At 42.2% G+C, this 24,274-nt stretch overlaps 1 protein-coding gene across 1 annotated transcript in view; it reads right to left on the reverse strand.

Annotated features, from left to right (window-relative positions):
- Window positions 1-258: 258 nt before the first annotated feature.
- The window catches only part of tinagl1 (tubulointerstitial nephritis antigen-like 1), a 25,068-nt gene continuing 1,052 nt past the window's right edge, over window positions 259-24,274 (reverse strand). Inside the window, exons 2-12 of the mRNA XM_010773119.1 lie at window positions 19,046-19,356; window positions 17,051-17,117; window positions 11,559-11,651; window positions 11,324-11,438; window positions 9,321-9,447; window positions 8,922-9,072; window positions 8,613-8,799; window positions 7,091-7,136; window positions 6,123-6,246; window positions 3,162-3,207; window positions 259-2,960 (exon numbers count right to left, since the gene is read on the reverse strand). Of these exons, the coding sequence (XP_010771421.1) occupies window positions 2,793-2,960; window positions 3,162-3,207; window positions 6,123-6,246; window positions 7,091-7,136; window positions 8,613-8,799; window positions 8,922-9,072; window positions 9,321-9,447; window positions 11,324-11,438; window positions 11,559-11,651; window positions 17,051-17,117; window positions 19,046-19,349 (1,428 nt within the window). The 5' untranslated portion in view covers window positions 19,350-19,356 and the 3' untranslated portion in view covers window positions 259-2,792. The remainder of the gene's footprint in view (window positions 2,961-3,161; window positions 3,208-6,122; window positions 6,247-7,090; window positions 7,137-8,612; window positions 8,800-8,921; window positions 9,073-9,320; window positions 9,448-11,323; window positions 11,439-11,558; window positions 11,652-17,050; window positions 17,118-19,045; window positions 19,357-24,274) is intronic.

Raw genomic sequence — 24,274 nt, forward strand, 5'->3', positions numbered from 1 at the left:
ACGGAAGAGTATGCTGACACAGCAGGATCTTATAAAAACTGTCCTCATCCCACCCGGCCTCGTCCCATGGAGCTTTCCCCCGATCCCCCCACACCCAGTCCCTCCCATTGTGACTCCCTGATCCCTAATGTTCCTGAAAATCACTCCTTCTTAACCATTTAAATTTTAACCGATTGTAAGCTTTATACTGCGTTTCCCCCCGATCATATCCCCCTGTTTAAATACTTCAATGAGACAATAGGCGTGACACCATGAGACTACGTTTGGGAAAGACTTTATTGTGCCGAACAGGTGAACACTAATGTGGTATTGCATTTAGTGCACACAATACAAGAGACAGGAAGATAATAAAACATTGCACAGGCAAACGAGGAATAAAAGTATATAATTTACACATCTGGTCATAAATAAAGTCTACACATCACTGAATATGGAGTGGTTCATTTTACATAAAATACACAACTTCTGAGTGGATGTCTGCTGCAGCTCCCGGTTTGTTTGTTTTGGAGGAGAGGTTGTGATGTTGGAGAAAACTGCTGCTGAATGTTAGTTAAGTCGCTATGGAATATATATTTGGGTTTTGCAGATCACCTTTTGTAATAAAGATAAAGTATTGGTCCCATCTGAAATACAAATAATCTAAATGAATGTGGCACGTATTGTTCATGAACATTTACTTGAGAGTATACTTATATATCAGAGGTTGTTTTCTTTTAACCCCTCTTCTACATAATCAAGTGTCATATATAGCATTTAGTTCCAAGGTAACATGAACCGTAAAGGCCGTTAATCCAACATACTATAAGCAAAATAAATGGACACTGACAAAATCATGTCTCGGATTCGAATACATCCTTGTTGTCATTTATTATAAATCTGTGGTTTATTGCGTGTTAATAAGCTGCTTGCCATCTTCCCGTGTCTTCACTTACTTACGAATGAAAACAAAGATCCAGGACGCTGCATGAGAAACTTGCATAGCTGCTTATCTCTCCCCCACATTGCACATTGCCTGTCCATCCAGACAGTTCTCTTTGCTTTTATGCCTATCTGCTCATCACGCCTGAAGGAGAGGGATAAAGGGACCTTTAAGATCACAAGACGTGACGATAAAGAAATGAAAAAGGCTTTTGAAGTTCCAGCTGAAGTGTACAGGGATGTTATCTAAGGTAATGGGTAATAATACACCATGATTTATTTTTCCCAAGTGAGGCTTTGCTCCAAAAAGATATGAAAAAGATCATAAAGGGCTGAGGCACACATCTGATAAGTTTGAACATGTTATGACATTAAGCCAAACAGCTCATTTGCAAACGTAATGTCTTATTAAGGTGTTTCTGCCCTTATTAAAAAAGGGGTTTTATTACATTTAAAACTACAGATTCTGCAGCGACTTTTAGCAGTGGCCCTCAGCAGCAGCAGTGTCCCCCCCCCCATCCTCCCCCTCCTCATTATGCAGTAGCAGAAAAGCAACAGAGTGAGTGATGAGTGTGTTCTATGAAAGTTACTACATACAGTACATCGGAAAACACGTAGTAAAATAAAACTTCACAATATAACAGCTACAAAAAAATAACATGTTTGCTCAATTTGTAACAGTGTACACAGAATGGAGCAATTTAAGACTACTATACACAAACTTTCTTTCTTTGCAGTGGTCAAAACAACTCAGTTTTTAAGGCAATAAAATCTTTCTACCCACTTTACGCATCAATTTCATCTTTTTAATGAGATTTGGGAGTCAAGAATGGCAGCATGGCTTTTTTTTTTCTTTTACATTTCATTGTTAATTGTGACTCTTTGAACTACAAAATATTTATTTCACCTGCAGCAAAATTATACACATTTTACTTTGTGCATGAACACTGTATAAATATATGTAGAAGAAGGGTGAAGATTAAGCCTGATTCACTGGTGGTGTTGGGACTCATGTTGATGGCAGGTCATAGTCTGTGGCTCTGTATCTTCAGAAAATACAAAATCTGAGTTTTGTAATATTATACTCCACATCAAATCTTCTGTTTTCAGTTTTAGATTTTACGTTTTTACTGGAATGTCTGAGAAAGTCTAACGCCTGCGTCTACAAACTCCATACAAGCGTCCTCTCTAAAAGCGGGGGAATCAGCCACACTGTGCGTCTGTATAGCTGACAGCTTAATGTCAGTAAGGTCAACTATATTACATTATCATGTTACACACTCTGCTGGGTGCGTCTCTCTGAAGTCTGATAATCTGGCTCTCAGATTTCTTCTTTTCCAAACCGTCCCTCTGAAATTGAGTCTGACTAGATCCTAGATTAAGAAAAGACTAAAGGGTTATGTTGACAAAGAAAGACAAAGAGGAATAAGATTGAGCTTCTTCTCCTGTCATCGCCAAACTTTGACATAAGCATGGTTTGATGTTACACTAAGGATTCTGGGAAGTGGGTCTTTGGATCATTGGTACCTGAGGTTGTAAGGTTATTTTTAAGAGCTTTAGCTTAGTTGAGTTTATCTTTGTTACTTTTTGTGCCAAAAACCTTGAGTTACAGGGAGAGGGGAGAGTTATTCTCTTTATAGGGTAAATATGGAGTAGACAAGGGGGTGTATTGACCCCCAGAGTGATGTAAGCTATAAAAAGAGAGGGTTTCAGGGGCTCTGGGGTTAATTTTGTGTCTGTCCCAGCCATTTTGACAGGTAAGGGATGTGCTGAAGTTCTGAGACTCTTTGTCTGGTTCTCATCTGGGGTAAAACACATCTATATGTTGGATTCAAAACAAAGTTCTCTGTGGGGTTTTAGCTTCTGCTGTGTCTCTAAATGTGTCGGCGACGATGTTGGTGATGATGTTTGTGCATGTCCTCCATCGTGATCCTTCCCCACACACCGATCACAAACGTTTCAATCTCACACTCATTGTCCCCACGGGCGATACGGAAGAAGCCGTTCTCTCCCCAGTTCTTTCCCCAGGAGTTGGCAGCAATCTGAAGAGCAAATTGTATGAAACTTAGTACAGATGATGCAGATTTTGATTTGAGAATGCATGTACAGTATCTGGTTATAATCATGAACATAAGGCAAAAAGCAGAAACACCTTCATTAAAGGTATTTCTTTAATCATTAAAAAAAGCACAATGTTTGAGCAAAGGGTTTTCGGTTTGTTTTACATCACTGAAATTACTTACCCAGTATTTTTTTGATGACCCATCATAGTTTCTCTCCTCTCCCCACCTGGTTCAGGAAGCAGAGAAGAAGGTTACTCAACATGCATCGGAGTCAAACAACAGGAAAACAAAAATAGTCAAATGTCAAAACAGCGGAATCAGAGTTGGGAAGCTATTTTTGAATTATGGAAGAAAACGTGTCAAAGTAAACACTTCAAAGGAATGTGTCTCCCTAGAAGAACAGGCTTGACATTATTGATAAAGAAAGGCAGGAAGAGACATAAGTAGTGTTCAAGTGGGGGAAAAAGTCTTTCATCTTGTTAACAACATCCTGAAAACAGAGTATTTATATCTGGACACCGCCTAGTTGCACTCCTACATCATTCCAATCCAATGAACATGGAATTCCCCTTTTCCTTCCTTTCTGTATGAAACGGGAAGGAGAGGGAAGCTCATGAGGAAGTGCACACCTTTATCCCAGCACAGAGAGCAGAAAACGACTAAGGACAAAAAACACACAAATATACATGTGCGTATCTTAACTTAGAGGCCTATCTTTACCCTCCATCCTCTCCAGCAGCTTTGTTCTCAGGCACCTTGACCAATGCCCATAAATTCCCACCACGCCCTGCACTTTGGTCTTAGCCTTGCCACTGCCAACTTTTAGACGCCCGCCGCTTCTGCTCGTCATGATCAAAACATTCTCTCAAAGCCAATTCCCATCCTGTTTTTGCACTCTAGGCCTTTCGTTTCCCAAGAGACTGCCAGTGCCCAATCGCTTGTTATTTTTTAGAAGGGAGAGGAATGCTGGGAAATAAGAGTGGCTCTGATCAGACTCTGCCAAACTCAGAGGCCTGCCATCACAACACTGGCAGATAGTGCCAACCCTCTATCAGCGACCATCTTTATTAGCACATGTCAGACGTCACACAGAGCAGGAGCAGACACAATAAAAGACAGCTGGGTAAACAACAGATGCCCAATACAATCAGAAAACCGTCGGGAGAAAGGATGGGATCGGTGTGTGTGAGAAAGGGAGCATTCACACCTGTATATGTGTGTGTGATCCCACATGCATGCCTGCCTTGCTGCATATTTGTTGGCATGGACCGAGGCAGACAGAGTCGGACCACTGCTGATCTCTTATCTGGCCTCCAATCGGCTCACTTGCTAACTCCGGGACAATGATGGGCATACCGCTGTGCCCACATGCCCCGCCCTTCACCAACGCCCTTCGGCCCACCCCTGACCCCTTCTCCGAGGATTGATCCCCCGCTCTCTGTCCGATGCAGTCAGGATCAGCGGCCCAGACAATGCCCTTTCCACCACAGTGGACCTCAATGCTTTTTCCACAAACTTTCCCAGGCCCTGGGCTTAAAAGAACGCATCGCTATGGGATTTGGCCTATGTAAACACACTGATGCCTGTGGCTGGCAGGTTGGAGCCCAAACCACCATGACCCCTCACTCTCCGTTTCGCTCCATCCGTCCCTAAACCCATGTCGCTGGTACATCCACATCCAGTGGCCCAGTCAGTGGTGAGGACCGCGTCAGTATGGAACCAACGAGCAGGAGTCATTCAGGAAAACTGTGAATACCCTGCATACCTCCAGAGTGTATGACAAACAGGCTGATAGATGTAATTACTGTCCACAGAGCGAAGTCTTACATACATGTGCATCTTTCAAGAAGACACTTAAAAACAAGTTAAGTACAGGTTGGAGGCTGAGGGTTTTATCGTCCACATGCCTATACAGGCCATATGCAGCATGAAATGAAATGTCATCAAATATACACGCACATCAAAAGGGACATCAAAAGCTGCTTGTAAACGGGTCTTCACCAAAGGCCAATCATATAAAAGTAGAGAGACTGCTTTTATCATAGCGCTGTGAAGTCATTCCTGGAGAAAATGATGTTGATGGAAAAGCTCAGATGCTGAGGTTCTACAGTAAAGTCAAATGCTTCCAAACATTCAATACATTCTTCCGCAACCATTACGAGGTAAATGCTAATTTTCCTAATTTGGAAAGTGAGAATAGTGAGCGAGCGGCAACCTATCATTGTCAAGACAGACACACTTTAACACCAGCTGGACGCGCAGAGAAAAGCCCTGTCAAATATTTAACATGTTTGAACGATGTGTCTGACTTTTTACAGGTCAAACACCTCCCACTGCCCTCCGAACAACACACCTAAACAGCAGCAAACCATTACCTGTCCGTGTGCAGATACATGATAATAAGAGTGTTTTGGCTTGGGTGAGGAGAGGAGAGAAGGAGGAGGAAGAGTGAGTGTGATGGCCAGCTGAGGAGTGATGAGGGAGACACCAAAGAGACGGGGCAGGAAAGCGAGGGGGAATAACAAGAGGCGGATGGGTGGGGGTAGGTAATCCAGGTGTGTCAGCCGTCTGCCCGTCTGCATATTTGTGGTTGCCGTAGTTTCTAGATAGAGGAGAAAGGGGGGAGGAGGAGGCGCTCGTCTGGGCCAGACAGAGGAGTGGAGCCAAGGTGTGTCTCCAAGAGCAACAGACGGGGAGGGAAGCTTATTGTCACGTAAATTCTCGGCAGTGTGCAACACGTGCAGGTGAAGATAAGATTTGCGCAGATTAAAACCCGATTCATCCTTAATAAACACTTTTTCTGATGAAACGGCATCTGTGGAACATGTAGCAACAAGGAAACAAGCAGACTTGGATCGAGAGGAAGGAAAGCTGATGTTTTTCTCCGCACCCCATTCACTACTTGTGTAACATTGCCCATGGTTTTTCTTTCAATAACTCCCACTGAATAAAACCTTTTATCATCAAAAGGCACAAAATACAAGCACAACCTCAAAGAAGTTTATATTGAGTCTTATCGTGTTTGTGCACGGAGCAAATGTCCACTTACGGTTATGCCATGACTAATAGACTGTTGGTTCACAGAACAGTGGCAACAACACTTAAAACAGTTTGAACTGTTACTGTATGCTGGCAACTTACCCGGTGATTCTGATCGAGTGTGTGCCGTGTTTGCGGTATTGTGGAGGTTTGGTGAAGCTGACGTCAGTGTGTTTGTAGATCCCACTCTTATAGACAAAGAAATCCTCGTGGACCTCCATAATAGCTGCAAGAACAAACAAGCATGGTGAATTAACAGAAGGATATAACACTCACAAGAACACACATAATATTTGTTTTCAGCTGAGGAAAATCTCTTGTAACGGAGTGATACATATATTATTCAAACAGCAAATAATCTAAAAGTAATGATGTAATTTAAACAAACAAATTCCAATGTCACCCCTGAATATGTGTGTGTGTGTGTGTGTGTGTGTGTGTGTGTGTGTGTGTTTGTGTCTGTGTGTGTGTGTGTGTGTGTGTGTGTGTGTGTGTGTGTGTGTGTGTGTGTGTGTGTGTGTGTGTGTGTGTGTGTGTGTGTGGAGTCATGAGTAATTTTTTCTTATTCCAGCTCACTGGAAAAACATTCTCGGGATGCTAAAGAAATTCACTTTATCGAGGGTTACCTGCCCCAAATCCAGTGTTCTCTGTCTGAAAACAGTGTGTAGACCTCCTCACTCACACTGACACACTGTGCACACACACACACACACACACACACACACACACACACACACACACACACACACACACACACACACACACACACACACACACACACACACACACACACACACTAGTAAATGAAGGTAATTTTAACCACACTGACATGAAGGCCTATCATCTCTGACCAGGTGACTGGGGGTCAAAGTGGAAACCTGGGACAAAACCATCAGGATGACAAGGTCAACCCTGACATCACCCAAGTCAGATACCGAACACGAGGCTTCATGGTGCACGTGTTTTTATTTGTGAGTCTCTTGAGAGTGTTGTGTTGTTTTTAACTTTAACATGTAACACACAGAGGAGCAAATGTTCACGCTAAAACATTGGTTTCAAGTGTGCCTTACCTTGCACAGGGCCATTATCCATAATCTCCTTCATGATCTCCTTTTCCTAAGAGAGACGATAGAAGAAAATGTTGTAGGCAGAGAGAGAGAGAGAGAGAGAGAGAGAGAGAGAGAGAGAGAGAGAGAGAGAGAGAGAGAGCGCGCGAGAGAGAGAGAGAGAGAGAGAGAGAGAGAGAGCAGATCATTACATGTCAGTGAAATGGAGAGGAGGAAAACAAACCCCCTGGATGTTAAAAGTCAGATAACGAGATTGAGTCCAGCAGGGCCCCAGGCCTTAATGCCTGGCTTATTGACTTCACAGGCCATCGTGAGAGAAAAACAACAGGCACTAAAGGTTTTGAGAGGCATTAGCCGTCATTTAGCGGAGATGGATGCTGGCCGATAAAACCACAGGCCGGCTGCAGCTCAGTGGTCAACTTTGAATTTCAAACAAGATGCACGAAGCTGCATGCGGAGACGGCTTCTGGAAACAGTTTAGGATGTCATATGATACTTTGTGCTAAAGACAGAGGGCAGAGGTGCTTTCTCCATGAAGCGGACTACTAGAAGATCTGATTTAGAATAGTCTTTCCTGAAGTGAGGGTCGCGATCCCAAGATGGGTCGTGACCCGTTCTTATTGGGTTACTAGTTGGCAGAATATAATGCATAACAGTGCTTTCAAATGTGATTTCTTCCTCATTACACTTGTCTGTTCATCTAAGTAGATAATGTGTGCTGGGCTGTTTGTATTCATGCTTTATTTGTGTAAGTGTAAGTCCTATGGAGATACCAAATGTTGTCTTTTGGAGTCTCAAACTGAAAAAGGTATGATCCCTATCATCTAGCTTTTGAAATGCCAGATAAACATCCATTTCTCAAAAGACTTTGTACACTTTTCCTTTAACATTAACCATTTAGAGCTCATAGTTACGTAGGTATTTAAGTCTCAAACTTTAGGAGATATCATTTACATTTATATGCAGCTTGTTTCTCCATTTCTGTTTTGCTTCTTCGACCTCAATATGCCCTCTGGTCTGCAGAAAGAACCAAGTAACCTGATACAAGGAGGTTAACACAGAAATCTAATTCCAGCAATACAGATAATGATTATTAATAAGGATATCTAAAGTGCATTCTGTAAATAGTTTTTATCCACTCACCGGCCAGTAAATCCAGTATACTTTAAGCTGATGTAACTACATTTAGAATTGAATAAATGTTGTATTATATTTCATACAAATGAAACTCCTTGCCCTTCACTGATTCACTGAAGAGTGCTGTTGAGCATTTGATCATGTTCATTCCCATGTTCATTCTCAACGCAGTCAGGAATGCATGAGAAAATGTGCAGAAACACATACAGTAATAAACACATGTGAAAGATTACAGTCCAGTGTAGCAAGAGGACATCCCAAAGCTGCATGTTCACTGGAGATTAAAAACATGTTGTGTTTCTCTGTAGGTTTAACACGAGCGTGTGAGAGGAGTCAGTGTGACTGTATGCATCACATATGTACTGTTTAGTGTTTGTGCACTGCTTACATTGGATGAGAGCCTGTAGGGCGGTGTGGACTGGTAGATGTCGTTGTGGTAGTTGTGTGTGTTGGGGCAGCGCTGGGTGGCCTGCCTCTTCCCCCGGCCCACTGAGCGACTCTGCATCATGCAGCGGCCCACCTCCACGGGGGCTTCCAGTGGGGATTGATACGGATAACAGTCCTCAGTCACCACTCTGTGAGAGAAGAGGAGGGATGGAAAGATTGAGCCAAATCTCTAGAACTTTCTCATCAGAAATCCCCCAACAGATTGTATGATGCTTTTCGTTTTTGTTTCCTATTTATATAAAACCTTTACCCTCTACGCCGGAGGTACCACCAGGCTCCGTCGATGCGTCCCCCCGCACAGCCTCCCTGGTTGCGCGTGTCACAGGAAATGAGATTTTGTGGTGACAGCTGAGGAGTCATGTGACCCATGGACTGGATAGAGATTCTGTCTGATGCCACAGCTAGTGAAGAGGATGGACAGTATTAAAACATGTCATGCAAAAAACTGACAAACTATTTAAAAACTGAAACGGATGATTCTAAGAATAATGGTTGTATCCTCCTGTAAGTATGTTTATGGTATGTAAAATGACAGTGTTTGGAACAAGACCTTAGTATTTGGGGATTTCTTTTTTAACCAATGTCCCCTTTTTTTGTCTTTCCTGCATCTCATAAACATTGCATTTTTCCTTAATTTAAGCTATTCTACCTGCAGTGGAGAAAGCCCAGGATGCAGCACAGTTTCCCTGGTCCAGCGGTTCGTGAATCTTTCCGGGCCACTTCTCTGTTGAGTTGAAGTAGCTTGGAAGACGCTCGGCCTCAGGATCCATGTTCATCTGACAGGAAGAAAAACAGAGTCAAGTAAATACAGCCTAATTACGGTTGCACTCTGACAGAACTGATTGATTGAGGAAACATTACTATTTAGAGTAAACCATTATTCATGAGTGTCAGCCTATTATGTAAAACAGGATTTAGAGTAAAACACAAGAAACAGCTGTTTAAAACTCAGATCAGAGCAGCAGCAGCAGTGGGACTGTGTTGCTATTATTTGCCCACCATAAAACAACTGCAATTGAAATACTTGTGGACTCTTTGTATAACAAGTTTGGATTACAGGCAGATTACGTAAACCTGCTAATCAACCCTCCAGTAGAAGGGATGTATTCACAAGCTATTAGGACCATTTGGCCCAGTGTCAATCTCTGACGCTGTAGATGAAACAGGAACCTCTGATCCCCGTCCTCTCCATGAAACCATGAGGACGCATAGTTTCATCCAATGAGTCATTTGTACCAGCTGAACTCTTGGCATCACTCTATTTAAAATACCAATACCACTGTGAGATAAATCCTAATTAGGATGATAAGTCAGTGATGGAGTGCAAGTATCTTCCTGATAACGCATATTTACTCGAAGGTGCATCCCAGATGCCAAACATACTCGATCTATTAGTCTCCACTCGTGGTTGGATCCTGTCTTAATCTCAGAGTTATGTGTGATAACAGACACACACACTACTGTATAACTGTGCCGCCCTCTCTCTGCCTGGCTGCGCGGCATTCCTCTGATTACTAGGGAGGTATTCAAAGCACAAATGGGCACCTGATACATAACTAAGGAATGTGCTTCTGTTCGGAGATTTGTAGTTGTGGAAGGTTAAAGTCCAAAATAACAGACACCTGACCAAAAGGCATGATGAAAGAGAGGAAAAGACTGCAAAACTATGTCTTAATTCCTTCATGCATTCACTATTTGTTACACCTGAGCCTACAGACAGACATGAGAGGAGACAGCCACAGAGAGATTTATGAATGGGCTCTGATTTGGTTCCTTGCACAGGTAGGGACACGATGGCTGCGGAAGGAGGGGGGGTGGGCGGGACGTGATGTTTTTATGGTGGAAGTGTTGGGGAATGTTGGGAGAACTAGACGGGGGAGTGAGGACGGATGGATGAAGGGGGTGGATGGAGGTGTAGACTAAAGAGAAGATTGGCTTTATTCTCAAGGCAGCCACCATCTCCTCCATCTTCTTCTCTGTGTGATGTTTTGGTTCCGTCTTATGTAATCTGTCTGGCTGAAAAGTAAACAAAGACTGAGAGGAATAGAGAGGCCTGAGATTCCAGCCAGAGACGCCATCACTTACCAACAAAGCACCGTAATTAGGCGAGAAACGTTTTGATCAGTGGCCCCTTGGTGTAAAATGTTGTAAAAGTGCATACCACAAAATCATAATATCATCATATCACCAACAGGAAGTACGCAGGTGAAAACTGGGAAAACTGTACCAATTCCCTAATTCTCTGCATTCTCACATGTCGCAACAACTTCCTGCTCTCCTCCTTTTGACCAACACTGAAAATATGCAACAACACATATCTAATATGTGATGTAGTGGCAGATATTGTATAAGAGGAATTTAAAGGGGAACCCCCTGTTACAGAGGTTACACCCAGTAGCAACAAGTAACTTGATCATCTTCCGTGGAAAAAAGTTCACTCATGCCACCTTTTAAGAGCCAGGTCAGAGGTCAAAAGTCATCTCCAAAACACTGAGGATGGAAAGGTTTCCATGACTTGCTGAAGGGCACTTGAGCAGAGAATATGCATATCAAAACTTAGTTTTATTCCTGTGCCTTCACGAAGTTGACCACCCACATGTTTCTATTTCTGTATTTATTTTCTTGGTATCAAGGAAGAAGACTGTCCTGTACCTGGATTTCGTTCATGTTCATAATAGTCCTGGAGGGTCTCTGCGTGCCCAGGCGGAACCGGATACCCTCGTCCAGAGTCATGCCGTAGAGCTGACTGTAGTTACCTGCCTTCCAGCTGAAAGCACAAAATATAATGAGAATGTGTTTGTAATAAATATAATAAGGTTAGGGTTAGAACACCAACCCTAATATGAGTATGTGCGTGTTTATGTGAGGCTGCGTTTGTTTTATTTACCCATAGTTCCCTCTGTTAACAGAATAGATGATGTCCTGGTCCATCAGACAGGCGTTCTGGTCACACTCCCAGCGTCCCGTGGTCCCACATGTACTACAGAGGAGAGAAAGAAGGGCAAAGACATGAGTCCATTAAAAGGCATTAGCCGCTGTAATTGCATTATAATAGTTGTATTTATTTATTTATGCTAAATCCAGTGAAGTCACAGCTAAAATAGAAAGACTTTTTGGGACATACACAAATATGCAGGGGCTCAAAGGAATTCCTAAATAAGACAATTATTGGGAAAAGGACATCAGTCACATTAAATGGAAATAGAAGGAATGAGGGAGTGAGAAAACAGAGGGAGAGGTCAAAGGAAACATTCAGCCTTTTAAGGCAGCGGGACACAAAATCCAAAGAAAGGAAAGAAGGAGCCAGGAAGAAGATTATAAGAGAACAGGATGTTAATGATGACGAGGAATCTTTCTTTAGGGATGCTCCAAAATAACTTGCACTATGTACTTTTTGATGACTCACGGTGTGTGTGTTTAAGTGTCTGTGTGTGCTTTGGAAAAGTATCAAATTCCTTTACCAATACAAAAACCCATTTACGGACTTCTAAAAGTGAAAGTCCTGTTTGACCCTTTCAGAAGGACATATAATTGGGATATTGTAATACATCTATAAGAATGCATCATAAGCTTGTATGTTTCAAACTAAAATATGAACAGGTGAAATAATTGAAGTGTAGTAAACAGTTTGACATTTCTCTCTCAAATGCAGAGGAGCATAAATGGAAACACTTCAGTTAAGTACATGTACTTCAAAATTGTGCTTGACAAAAATTATCCAGACACACGGCTTGCTGCCACAGATGAGTCACGATGCCTTCAGTTCACCTTCCGCTCATACTTCAAAGTTAATGATTGGCTGTTGCTAAACCATTCAAACAGTCTGATTCATTGTTTAAAACCGCAATCATGGATTTTCCATTCTGACAGGACATTCAACCTGTATATTTCCTCCTTTACTAAATCAAAACCATAAAACTGTCCTGTCCTTTTAAAACTTTACATTCTCCTCTAAAGTATGTTACTTTATGTCATAAACTAAATCTGGAGACCTTCTGTAATGATGTTCCTTTCTTTTTTACAAGAGTAGTGTGACAACTTTCTGCCTGTACAGCAAATATGAAAACCACCAACAGAGCTTATCTTATTATAAAACCTTGAAACTGGGGGAAAGGAAAGCACCTTTAAAGATAACAAATAAGTTAATCTCTTTGTTAGCTATAAGTAACCATAACTTGTGTGTTTAATAATCAGGATTTAGTTTGAGTCTTGATGCTAAGCTAACTGGCTGATGGCTGCCTATACATATTCATTTGAGAGCACTGCAGTATCAATCCTCTCATCTGACTCTGAACAAGGAAGCAAATAAGCATACTTCCCAAAATGTCCGATTATTATAAAATGAATCTCACAACGCCCTTTATCAGTATTTCTACTCTCTGTATCTCAACGTTGGCCGTTTAATATAAAGAAACGTTATTAAATGTCGGGACTGATTGGTTCATCTGCAGATTTTAAAGATGTTTTTTGGTAGTCTGACTGTAAATATTTTTGTTCTCAGGGCCCTCTCTGTACCTGCTTAAGTTTCTAAGTCACCATAAATAACAGCTGCAAGGTCAGCCGACGTTCGGGGGATTTCATAATAAATTAGTTTGGTAGTGAGAGAGAAAGAATGAGGGGTGTTTCCCAAACAGGCGTGTATCGACTTCCAACCATAAAGTCTACTGTACATTAGACAGCATGTTTACAGAGAGGGGAACCTGCCTGGGAGGATCATTAAACACACACACACACACACACACACACACACACACCAAATTCCCCTTCAGTCACACTGCAACCTGCAGGGTGTGTATCACCTCTCAAACTGGACTCCTCCCTGCTGGGTCTCTGAGAACCGATCAACAAAACAATTGTCAGCACTCACACACACTTTTGCACAGTTTAGAGCGGGCACTTTTGATGGCTTTGATTAGAGGAGAGAGACAGTGACATTTAACCTCTCTCTCCCTTCATCAGGAATACACACTGTACATGCAGCTCAGCGCCAGTGGGTAAAATACAACAATACATTCACACAGTAATAGCACAGGATGCACACACTGGGACAGGCATAATGACAGACTCATGGACACAGGGGGACAGAGTGCGCCTGAGAAAAGAAATATGATGTCTCGGAGGACAGTGGGAGGCCATTTTTCACATTCTCTGTCTTTTAGAGAAAGAGACCACCAATCACTCCTGAGATCATGCATGTACACAGGTTGGAGTTTGTTTTTGTTTGTTTGAGGCTCAGAAACCAAAGAATAAACGTATCGAGAATGCAACCAACTTACATTTACAGTCCTGCAGTTAAAATAAAAGGCAGACTACTCCATTCAGGACCCTTCACACACACCCTTTACACAGTCCTCCAGCTACTCCCATCGGGGAACAGCCCAAGACCAACTCTGAGGACTAACCAAAACTCCTAAGTTCCAACTGCAATATCCAATATCCACGAGGGCAAATATAATGGTATTACTTATAAAGCACACCTACTCTTATTTATTTAATAAATGATGTTGTGTTTTAATACATTTCTACGAAGTCATTTCATGTGTGTATATTTTATGATGATGTTTGTGAGCATCCAAGACACTTTTTTTTAACAATATTTCATAAACAATAAGGTTTCCTGAATCGGTACATTGCCTTGCCAAATCCTGTCAGATCAGGGGAATCAGAGCCATGTTTGTGTGCATTTAAAAATGATGTGTCTACCTCATCTGAGGAACTACGCAACCCCTTAAAAACAAGCTGGCATTGGCGGTTTTCCAAACCAAAGTGCACTCAGACCGTAGAGCTGCTGCCAAATCAGGAGATAGTTGCTCGTCCTGGGTTGTGTGTGAGCAGGAGGCGCCGCGTTTCAGATCACTTGGGACAGATAAAGAGTCTTCAGGATGAAAAAGTCTCAGCTTGGGATCCCATTAACACAGTGCCATGCATCACAGTGCATCTTCATCGCTTTAATACTTCATGCTCAGTCAGCTTGTCTCTCTGTGCTGTCTTGCACTGAATCTGCCATGGAAGTACTTAAAACGAAAAGTTATAACATATTGTGCTACTGATTGTCAAAGAGCAGATTTGTATGGACTATATCTTTGATATGTGGCTTTCTAGTTTGCTTAAGCCAGTGGTTTGTCAAGACATGTAGGATATTAGATAACAAAATGTGGGAGTTTGAACTCTGCTAATGAGAGACTTTGGAAGGGAAAGAGGGAGAGCGGCCTTTTGACTCCGAGAGGAAGCCCTGGCTGTCCTCCTCCCCGCAGCCCTGATCGAGCCGGGAGGACGCACATTTGGGAAATTAATAAATAGAGAGTGGGAGCAGGAATAGGGAGTGTGTGTGTCCCTCTGCACCACAGCGGTGGTGCCATTTTTCAAGCATCCATGTGTGTTGCCTTTACAAATACATGTGGGAGCGTTTGTGTAAGACTCTTTTGTTAATGGTGAAAGGGGGAGTTAGCACATAAATGCTTTTTCCAGTCACCTGGGACACTCAAGGTTATTTTTAGACCAACCTCCCCAAGTCTTTCCTCAAGTAGAAAAGCTTGTCACACCATTCATCAATTAACTGCCTTTTTCACATATCGACTCAACCATCAGACCCTTCAGGTTGAATCTAATTGAGCCGTCATGATAAAAGTCATATTTCAGGCCTTTTAGATTGACGCAGCGCAGCTTCTACAGTCAAACAGCTGCGAGGTTTTAAGCAGAGGACGTGCAGAACAGCGGGGTCAGCCTGGTTTGGGACTTGTCGTGACACACAGCCACAGGGTGTTCTTGTTACGTTAGGATAAATATAATAAGGATGTATACAACATTTGTGTACATGTGGACGCACGTACACAGGGTTTCTGAGGAACATCAAATAACACAGACGTGAGAAACCACAGTGGAGGACAGGTGAGGAATTTAACTTCCCTTCCTCCTGTCTTCACTAACTTGACCTCATCTGTCTCCTTCCTTTAGTCTCTCAAGATCTGCTTTCCCTCTCCTTGACTGCCGCCGATACCTCTCAGAAAAAATAACAACAGACTCATGTTGCCCTCAGCGTGCAGAAGGCCAAGGAGATAAAAAAAGACACAGAGCTAATCTCAACTACTGTTTTTAGAAACTCTTATCATGTGAGGGTCATAACATTCAAAGCTGGACTGGAAACAATATGCAACCTTGTCAAGGAGATCTAAACAAAGGATGAAAACAAGAATACATGGCTTTGTTTTATTATCCAGCACAGGGAACACATGTGTATCTTTATTTTCCAGTTTCCTGTTTTTTTATTATGTATTCTCAGTTATACATACGGTTACAGACACAGACTGCTGAGCTGGTATTCATTTTTTAAGATCATAACAGTGAATGCTTCAGGATAAATAATAACAAAGAGGCTTTACCAACATTAGCCATTTAATAAATAATCTAGTAAATTTGAAAACAAGACTGACTCCTCCCCCGAGGCCATACCCTATGTTTGCAATGTCAACTTAAGTGAAAAATAATTTGTGAATCCACATAAATGTTTGCATCGGCTTTCCTTGGCTGATGAAAATCAACAAATTAACAACTAAACCAACAAACCGGAAATAGAACCTACTCAACTGATTTAATACATATTGTTCTTGGTAGCATCTAAAACCCACCTAAAGTCACTTGTTTCCTTAACTTTAAGTGTGAATTTCTTTATTGTCTATCTCATAACTCTCATACTGCACTAGGTCATATCAAAACAGTCATTGTAACTTGTCAAGGCAGGAAAAGCACTAGCTGTAACAAATAACAAAAATGATGGCTATGTCCTTGTCAAGTGTCCGTACAGTGACAGTCTGCCAGAGTAGAGAGCACAATACTAGCACAAGCTATGGTTAATGTAAACCACCCATCAGTAATGTATAATTTACACCTGTGCTTTTTCCTGCTGTCAAAACAACTTATAAAGAATGATCCCGTTGTAAACAAGGAGGGACAGTAGAGGAAACGGAGGTAGAAAGGGACAACGTGTGTGTGATATGAAGATCCTGTCATAAATATAGATAGAAAAGCTGAATGTTACGCCCACCAGTGGCTTTATTATTAGAAACACATGCTGTGTGCAAACCCACCCAACTTTTTACCCCAGATCCCAGAGGTTTTAGGAATATCAAGTACTCAACGTCAGTATGAAATGTGGAGAAATGTGATGCCCAAGAGATCTACATTTTGTTGTTATAGCACATCGATAAAAACATGGCTATTGGGCTTGAATATATCTTTTAGTTTAAGCATTTCATGGTTCATATGAAGTCGTATGACAAGTAGTGCAGAGAATATAGATGAAGTGAACATAGAGGAAGTTTCCAAGCTAAGAAATGGGGCATTAAATAGGTTAAAAGAGTGAGAAAAAAGGAGTTTACATACCATAAATTGCAGTTCTCTCTGTATGTTTGCCCTGAAAAGAATGTGTTTCCATTTCTTTCGCAGGTGCCTGAGAGGAGACAAAGAGTCACAGTTTAATATTTATGATAATACACAACCGGGAGACAGAGGTGCAGGCACACCTAATATAATACAATATGATGCCTTCACTTGCAAGCACAATAAAAAGTGTTATCATAACTCCCTGTGTGTTCCTATGTGAGCGTACACACAGAATATTTGCAGTCTAAGCAGCTCTGAGCTCCAGTAATCCAGTGTAGGAATGTGGCGTTAGCTTTTCTGCTGCCTTCCCAGGCTTCCTGGGCCCTCTTCACGCTTTAAACTGATTATTCTCCACCTCACCACCTCCATTGGGAAAATCTCGTCTGGTACATTAATAATTAAACACCAACAAATGTTTTGTACATTTGTCAGCTATAATCCTGCAGTGACAAAATATAAGCAGTGCTTTTGATTTATTTTGACCCATTACACTTAAACATTGCTTACTTGTGAAAACTATATTGACTTGTTGACAAACTCACAGGGAGGTTTTTCCTAAAGCATTTACAGTGGAAGATGCTGTCAGTGTGAGTTTTATGTGGAATTTAAGGCATGAGCTGGCTGAAGATTTACAATGTGTGCAGGTTTCCTTTCCTCTTGTGTGAGGCCCAGAGCTGATTGTGTGATTTATGAGTGAGGCCCTCTGTTACCCATCATCCCCCTCACAGCTGTCTCAGCACTGAGTTACTGCAGAGCGGTGTGACAAGTTACTCATTGGCATTGAAGGGTTTTATATCAGGGGGATTCTGTTGGACTAAAGTATGTGGTTTCATGTAATAAGTTAGCGTGACTCTTTTTTATGATGTGATGGAGACATTGTTTTCTGTAAGCAAATATTATACTTAGACACTAACTTTTACAACATAATGAGAAAAATCTAGCTACATTTCTTTTGAAGTACCATAGCTTTCCTCCAGACTGTGTGTGCGTGCGTGCGTGCGTGTGTTAAAACATGCATTAATTTTTGTGTCCCAGATCATGATCCCGCTACTTTGTCGTCCGGGGAACACATACCTGCGGCGAACCCTCTGCCTCCGGTCCTCCGCTCACTGTCCCTCCTTCCCGCCACATAGCCCACATTCTTTCTCCTGACCTCCATTCATCCCTCCATCCACCCCCTCCTCCCCTCTGTCTGGCTTAATAAGAAGCCCACTGTTCCCTGCTCTGTTCTCAGGTAGGCCTCTGCTGTCGCTGGCACATTTTACACCTCTGCACTGAGAGGAGGCTATAGGGAATGTAGGGAATCCAACAGTAGTAAGAAAAGAGAATACTAAATTAGCTCAAATCTTAACCTTTTTACTAAGGGACCGTTAAAAAAAATGACCAGAAGAGGACATAGGAGCAGGAAGTGGAGAGGGGATTGTTATTTTAATCTTTGCTGAAAGAACGATAATCTTACTTTTTTTTTTGAGAGCAGGGAAATGTTTTTTTAGGAATGTATCTGTTTACTTACATTTTATTTCAGCATCAAGTTCTAATATGTATTTATTTGAAAAAACAAGTTGTACAGGCCTAACAAATATGGCCTGTCCAATCATGTTTGTACATTTCTTAATTTAAAGTTACAATCGAACAAATGGTGATAAGCAGTTATTGAAGTTTATAATCGATACAGTGTCGCCCGGAGACAAACTCTCTGTAAAACTGCAAATACAAGAGCTTTCATCAGCGGGTCATAGGCTCAATCACCATTGTGTTACCTATTCGTTAAAAGATAATGACTTAAATCGAAATTATTACTTGAACCGTGTTTCTTTCTTGTGATTTGAAAAAAGCAGGTATGTTATTTCATTTTTAGGTTTCATGCTGCTGAGTCTGTCAGTGGGTTTCTGTGTTGCTCTCTGTGAGCCTAACTATCAACGACAGGCCCACACACATCTGCAAACAACTCACTGATACAAACATTTGCACCCTGGCTTGTGCACCCTTACTCACCTATGAAAGGCGGCTGAATGCCCAGACAATGTTCCCAGAAGTCGGGGCAGCAGTCGGAGATGGTGCGGTTGCAGAACAGGTCGCAGTAGCAGATGGTGTCCAGGTAGGGAACGGTGCAGATGTCGTCTCTGCCGGGGCAGCAGCCCCCCCTCCTCTCGCAGTAGGAGCCATGAGGGTCCCTGATGCCCCCAACATGCAGCGGGTTGGCCAGATCCCTCTTGGTTCTTCTGGACAGGATTCTTTCTGTAGAGCTCTCTGCCACCACCAGGAGCAGCGCCGCCACCAAAAACAGGAAGAGCTTCATGATGAATCTGGGAGAAAGAGCAGACAGGAAATAGGATATAAAGATGTTTTGGTAAAGGTAAAAGGTAAAAGAAAAATGTGCGTGAACGTTGGCCCGCTTTTCCTAACAAGAGACACTCCAAATGCTTCACAATCCACAGGAAGAGAGGTGGAGAGTTCACACTGTGAGCAGCATAATTGGAGTATGACTGCTGCCAACACACTGTGAACCTCCCGCTTCGTAATTCACATACATACTGATGCACATGAACTCGGTTTGAACACAAACACACACAGAAGATACATTTAAGCAGAGCTGGCAGCAAACCCACATGATTCCAGGAGATCATCTGCTTATTTATTCTCATGTTCCCTCCAAGCTTCCAAGACAAACAGCAGCTAAATATGAAAATACACTCAGCAAGAAAGTGCTGGAAAACAGGCATGTGATGAGGTATTTAAACTAATTGAATGATATACAATAGGATTACTTCAGGTCTGCAGGTGAAAGGTTCTTTAGCAACCTTCTTGGACTGTCAGACCTTCATGTGGTTCCCACATTTTCTTTATTTCCTCTCCTAGTGCTGGGATAAAGTCCTACTTGAACTGTCAGTACTTCAAGTGCAGCACTGTTACATGTTAATCCAGCTGCACTATAATCCTGTAATTATTATTATTTGTATTTTATCTAAGAGGGACTTGTCAGTGCAATTACAATGAGGGAGGGGGTTGTTGCTGTATGATATTAGCATGCTATCTTAGTACCGGAAATAAAGTAATGTCCTGTTGTCAAAGCTAATCTGTCACACTCAAGGAAATTGTCTGAGTGAACAGACACAGCCCACATCCAGTTTTAATGGACATGAGGAACCATAAAGTTTATCCAAATGTCATGCTGGCACAGCAACAAGGCAGGCAGAGGGAAACCATAAACATACATTACATGTCTGTTTATTAATTCACAAAAGCTAATAGACTCACACTTGTGCCCTAGCTGGTGACTCAGACAATCTAAACATTGAGTGATTTAAGAAATGGAAAGTGTGAATTAAGTGCTTTCACTATTTGTGTCATCGGATCGTGATTTTTGATTTGAATTTGATGCAAATAGTTACATTTCCCTTCGGCCACCGTGTCAGTAATACAGGTATTCCACTGAATTTAACTGCCAAACTATTTAATTTCAAGTGTTGGTACACATACAGTGGGGCAAAAAAGTATTTAGTCAGCAACCAATTGTGCAAGTTCTCCCACTTAAAAAGATGAGAGGCCTGTAATTTTCATCCTAGGTATACCTCAACTATGAGAGACAAAATGAGGAAAAAAAAATCCAGAAAATCACATTGTCTGATTTTTAAAGAATTTATTTGCAAATTATGGTGGAAAATAAGTATTTGGTCAATAATAAAAGTTCATCTCAATACTTTGTTATATACCCTTTGTTGGCAATGACAGAGGTCAAATGTTTTCTGCAAGTCTTCACAAGGTTTTCACACACTGTTGCTGGTATTTTGGCCCATTCCTCCATGCAGATCTCCTCTAGAGCAGTGATGTTTTGGGGCTGTCGCTGGGCAACACGGACTTTCAACTNAAAATCAGACAATGTGATTTTCTGGATTTATTTTTCTCATTTTGTCTCTCATAGTTGAGGTATACCTAGGATGAAAATTACAGGCCTCTCATCTTTTTAAGTGGGAGAACTTGCACAATTGGTGGCTGACTAAATACTTTTTTGCCCCACTGTATATGTATAGAAAACAAGAAATTAAATGTGTGGTCATGGTATTTGACAGGTATGACGGCCCACAGTCAATCAAAGACCTGGAGAGGCAAAGGAAAGGTGCAAGTGATGGAACGCCTACACATGTTATCATTGGCAAAACAAATGTCCCAAACTACAGGAAGTACTTGAGGAGTATTGGATACAAGACTGCTCTGTGCATGTTTGTGAGCATTGTCGCTGCTGCCCCACAGAGACTACACTCAGGATTTGACGAAGGGGAGGAGGTGAAGAGCATCTGCACAGCAGGAGTCAGAAGTTTGACATCACTGTACAGTGATCAGGAGGAGGCAGTCACAAGGATGGTGCTCCATGCCATACATCTGCATATTCCCGCATCATTGTGAGGTCTGATCACACAGGTGTGGAAGTACTGCTCATATATTATGCAAGCAAATACATGTTTGGTTCATCTCTAGTGTACATGCATGCAGGTCATGGAATGAGAGAGAGATATGTCCCCATCAACACCATATGTGAGAAAATTGGAAAAGACATGTGTGTCTACCAGCATGTCGTGCACTCACTGGCTGTGGCACAACAAGTAGTTTGTACAGAATAGGAAAGACAAGATGTTGTCTTTCCTATTCTGTACAAACTACTTGTTGTGCCACAGCCAGTGAGTGCACGACATGCTGGTAGACACACATGTCTTTTCCAATTTTCTCACATATGNTGGTTCTTATATTATTTTGTGCAATTAGGCATATTCAAGACCTATCTGGACACTGGGAAGAGATGGTGTAGAACATTTAGCACAACCCTGTCAGCTTCTTTGAATTGATAAGAAACGGGGAAAATAGAAACATCGCAAGATACCACAAGAGGTGAGGAAGATAATTTTTTCGGGAAATGTTGGGTTAACTGATCCTTTTTAATAAATGTATCTGAATATTGTCATAGTTTCCGCTCTGTGTTGCTCAAGTTCCTGCAAGGTTTAGGTTGTGAACATGGTCCTGAGACTGTGAAAGGGCAGTTCTAATTTGTGTGTGTGTGTGTGTGTGTGTGTGTGTGTGTGTGTGTGTGTGTGTGTGTGTGTGTGTGTGTGTGTGTGTGTGTGTGTGTGTGTGTGTGTGTCACCCTTGTTGAGGGTTCATCTGTCCCGTGGCTGCAGTGTGGGATCAGTAGCTCGGCTACAGCTGTCTGCAGCACTGATGGACCATATGGCAGGTTCTGTAGGTTTCATTAGACTGAAAGGAGCTGAGATTATCAACTCAACTCAAATGTGTCTTCAGCTGAGAACTGTACAATTATATTTGCTTATAAATTAATTAAGGCACATTTTAGTTGCTCTACATTAGGAACTGGGTTGCTCTGTTATTAGAAGTTGTTGATTAAGGTATGGTTAGCAGCCATCATTAGGAGCGCTTGTGTTTTTTTGACAGTTTGACCTAAAGGCCTCAGCAGCAGCTCGTTCAGCAGACTGGTGGGTGTTTTATTGCACTGCTGCTCAGAGTCCGCCACAACAAAACACGTGTGTAAAGGAGGGGACCTGCCCATCCCATGCTGCCATATGCCCATTTGTGAGTGTGTGTGTGACTAAAGGCCCAATCATGCAGAAAACAGGACAGCAAATATATTTTCCAGAGCTCTGCTTTATGTGGAGAGTGTCCATTGTGCTGTGAGATCCGATTGTGTAATTAATGATGCTATTTAGGTAAGCAGCAGGCCAACCCTTCGTCTTTGTCCTGCACCTCACGACTCACACACTCAGTAACCTGAGACCAATACACACACACACACACACACACACACACACACACACACACACACACACACACACACACACACACACACACACACACACATCCACACAAACAATCATACACATGGATGATTATTTGACCTTTATCTGGCCTGAGAGTGAGAGTTGTGGATTACTCGTGTACACACACGTACACACACACCCGGTCATTGAAGGTGTTGCACGTACAGTGGGGCAAAAAAGTATTTAGTCAGCCACCAATTGTGCAAGTTCTCCCACTTAAAAAGATGAGAGTCCTGTCATTTTCATCCTAGGTACACTTCAACTATGAGAGACAGAATGGGGGGAAAGAATCCAGGAAATCACATTGTAGGATTTTTAATGAATTAATTGGTAAATTCCTCTGTAAAATAAGTATTTGTTCACCTACAAACAAACAAGATTTCTGGCTCTCACAGACCTGTAACTTCTTCTTTAAGAGCCTCCTCTGTCCTCCACTTGTTAACTGTATTAATGGTACCTGTTTGAACTCGTTATCAGTATAAAAGACACCTGTCCACAACCTCAAACAGTCACACTCCAAACTCCACTATGGCCAAGACCAAAGAGCTGTCAAAGGACACCAGAAACAAAATTGCAGACCTGCACCAGGCTGGGAAGACTGAATATGCAATAGGTAAGCAGCTTGGTGTGAAGAAATCAACTGTGGGAGCAATTATTAGAAAATGGAAGACATACAAGACCACTGATAATCTCCCTCGATCTGGGGCTCCACGCAAGATCTCACCCCGTGGGGTCAAAATGATCACAAGAACGGTGAGCAAAAATCCCAGAACCACACGGGGGGACCTAGTCAATGACCTGAAGAGAGCTGGGACCAAAGTAACAAAGGCTACCATCAGTAACACACTACGCCGCCAGGGACTCAAATCCTGCAGTGCCAGACGTTTCCCCCTGCTTAAGCAGTACATGTCCAGGCCCGTCTGAAGTTTGCAGAGAGCATTTAGATGATAGGAGAGGATTGGGAGAATGTCATATGGTCAGATGAAAACAAAATATAACTTTTTGGTAAAAACTCAAATAGACGTGTTTGGAGGAGAAAGAATGCTGAGTTGCATCCAAAGAACACCATACCTACTGTGAACATGGGGGTGGAAACATCATGCTTTGGGCTGTTTTTCTGCAAAGGGACCAGGACGACTGATCCGTGTAAAGGAAAGAATGAATGGGGCCATGTATCGTGAGATTTTGAGTGACAACCTCCTTCCATCAGCAAGGGCATTGAAGATGAAACGTGGCTGGGTCTTTCAGCATGACAATGATCCCAAACACACCGCCCGGGCAACGAAGGAGTGGCTTCGTAAGAAGCATTTCAAGGTCCTGGAGTGGCCATACAAAACCCGACAAGCGACCCGTTGTGCCTGAAAGTTGAGGGAGGTTTCTAAAAATACCAACTCTAGAC

The sequence above is a fragment of the Notothenia coriiceps genome, unplaced genomic scaffold (assembly GCF_000735185.1).
Source record: "Notothenia coriiceps isolate Sejong01 unplaced genomic scaffold, NC01 NC01_scaffold00012094, whole genome shotgun sequence".
Classification (NCBI taxonomy): domain Eukaryota; kingdom Metazoa; phylum Chordata; class Actinopteri; order Perciformes; family Nototheniidae; genus Notothenia; species Notothenia coriiceps.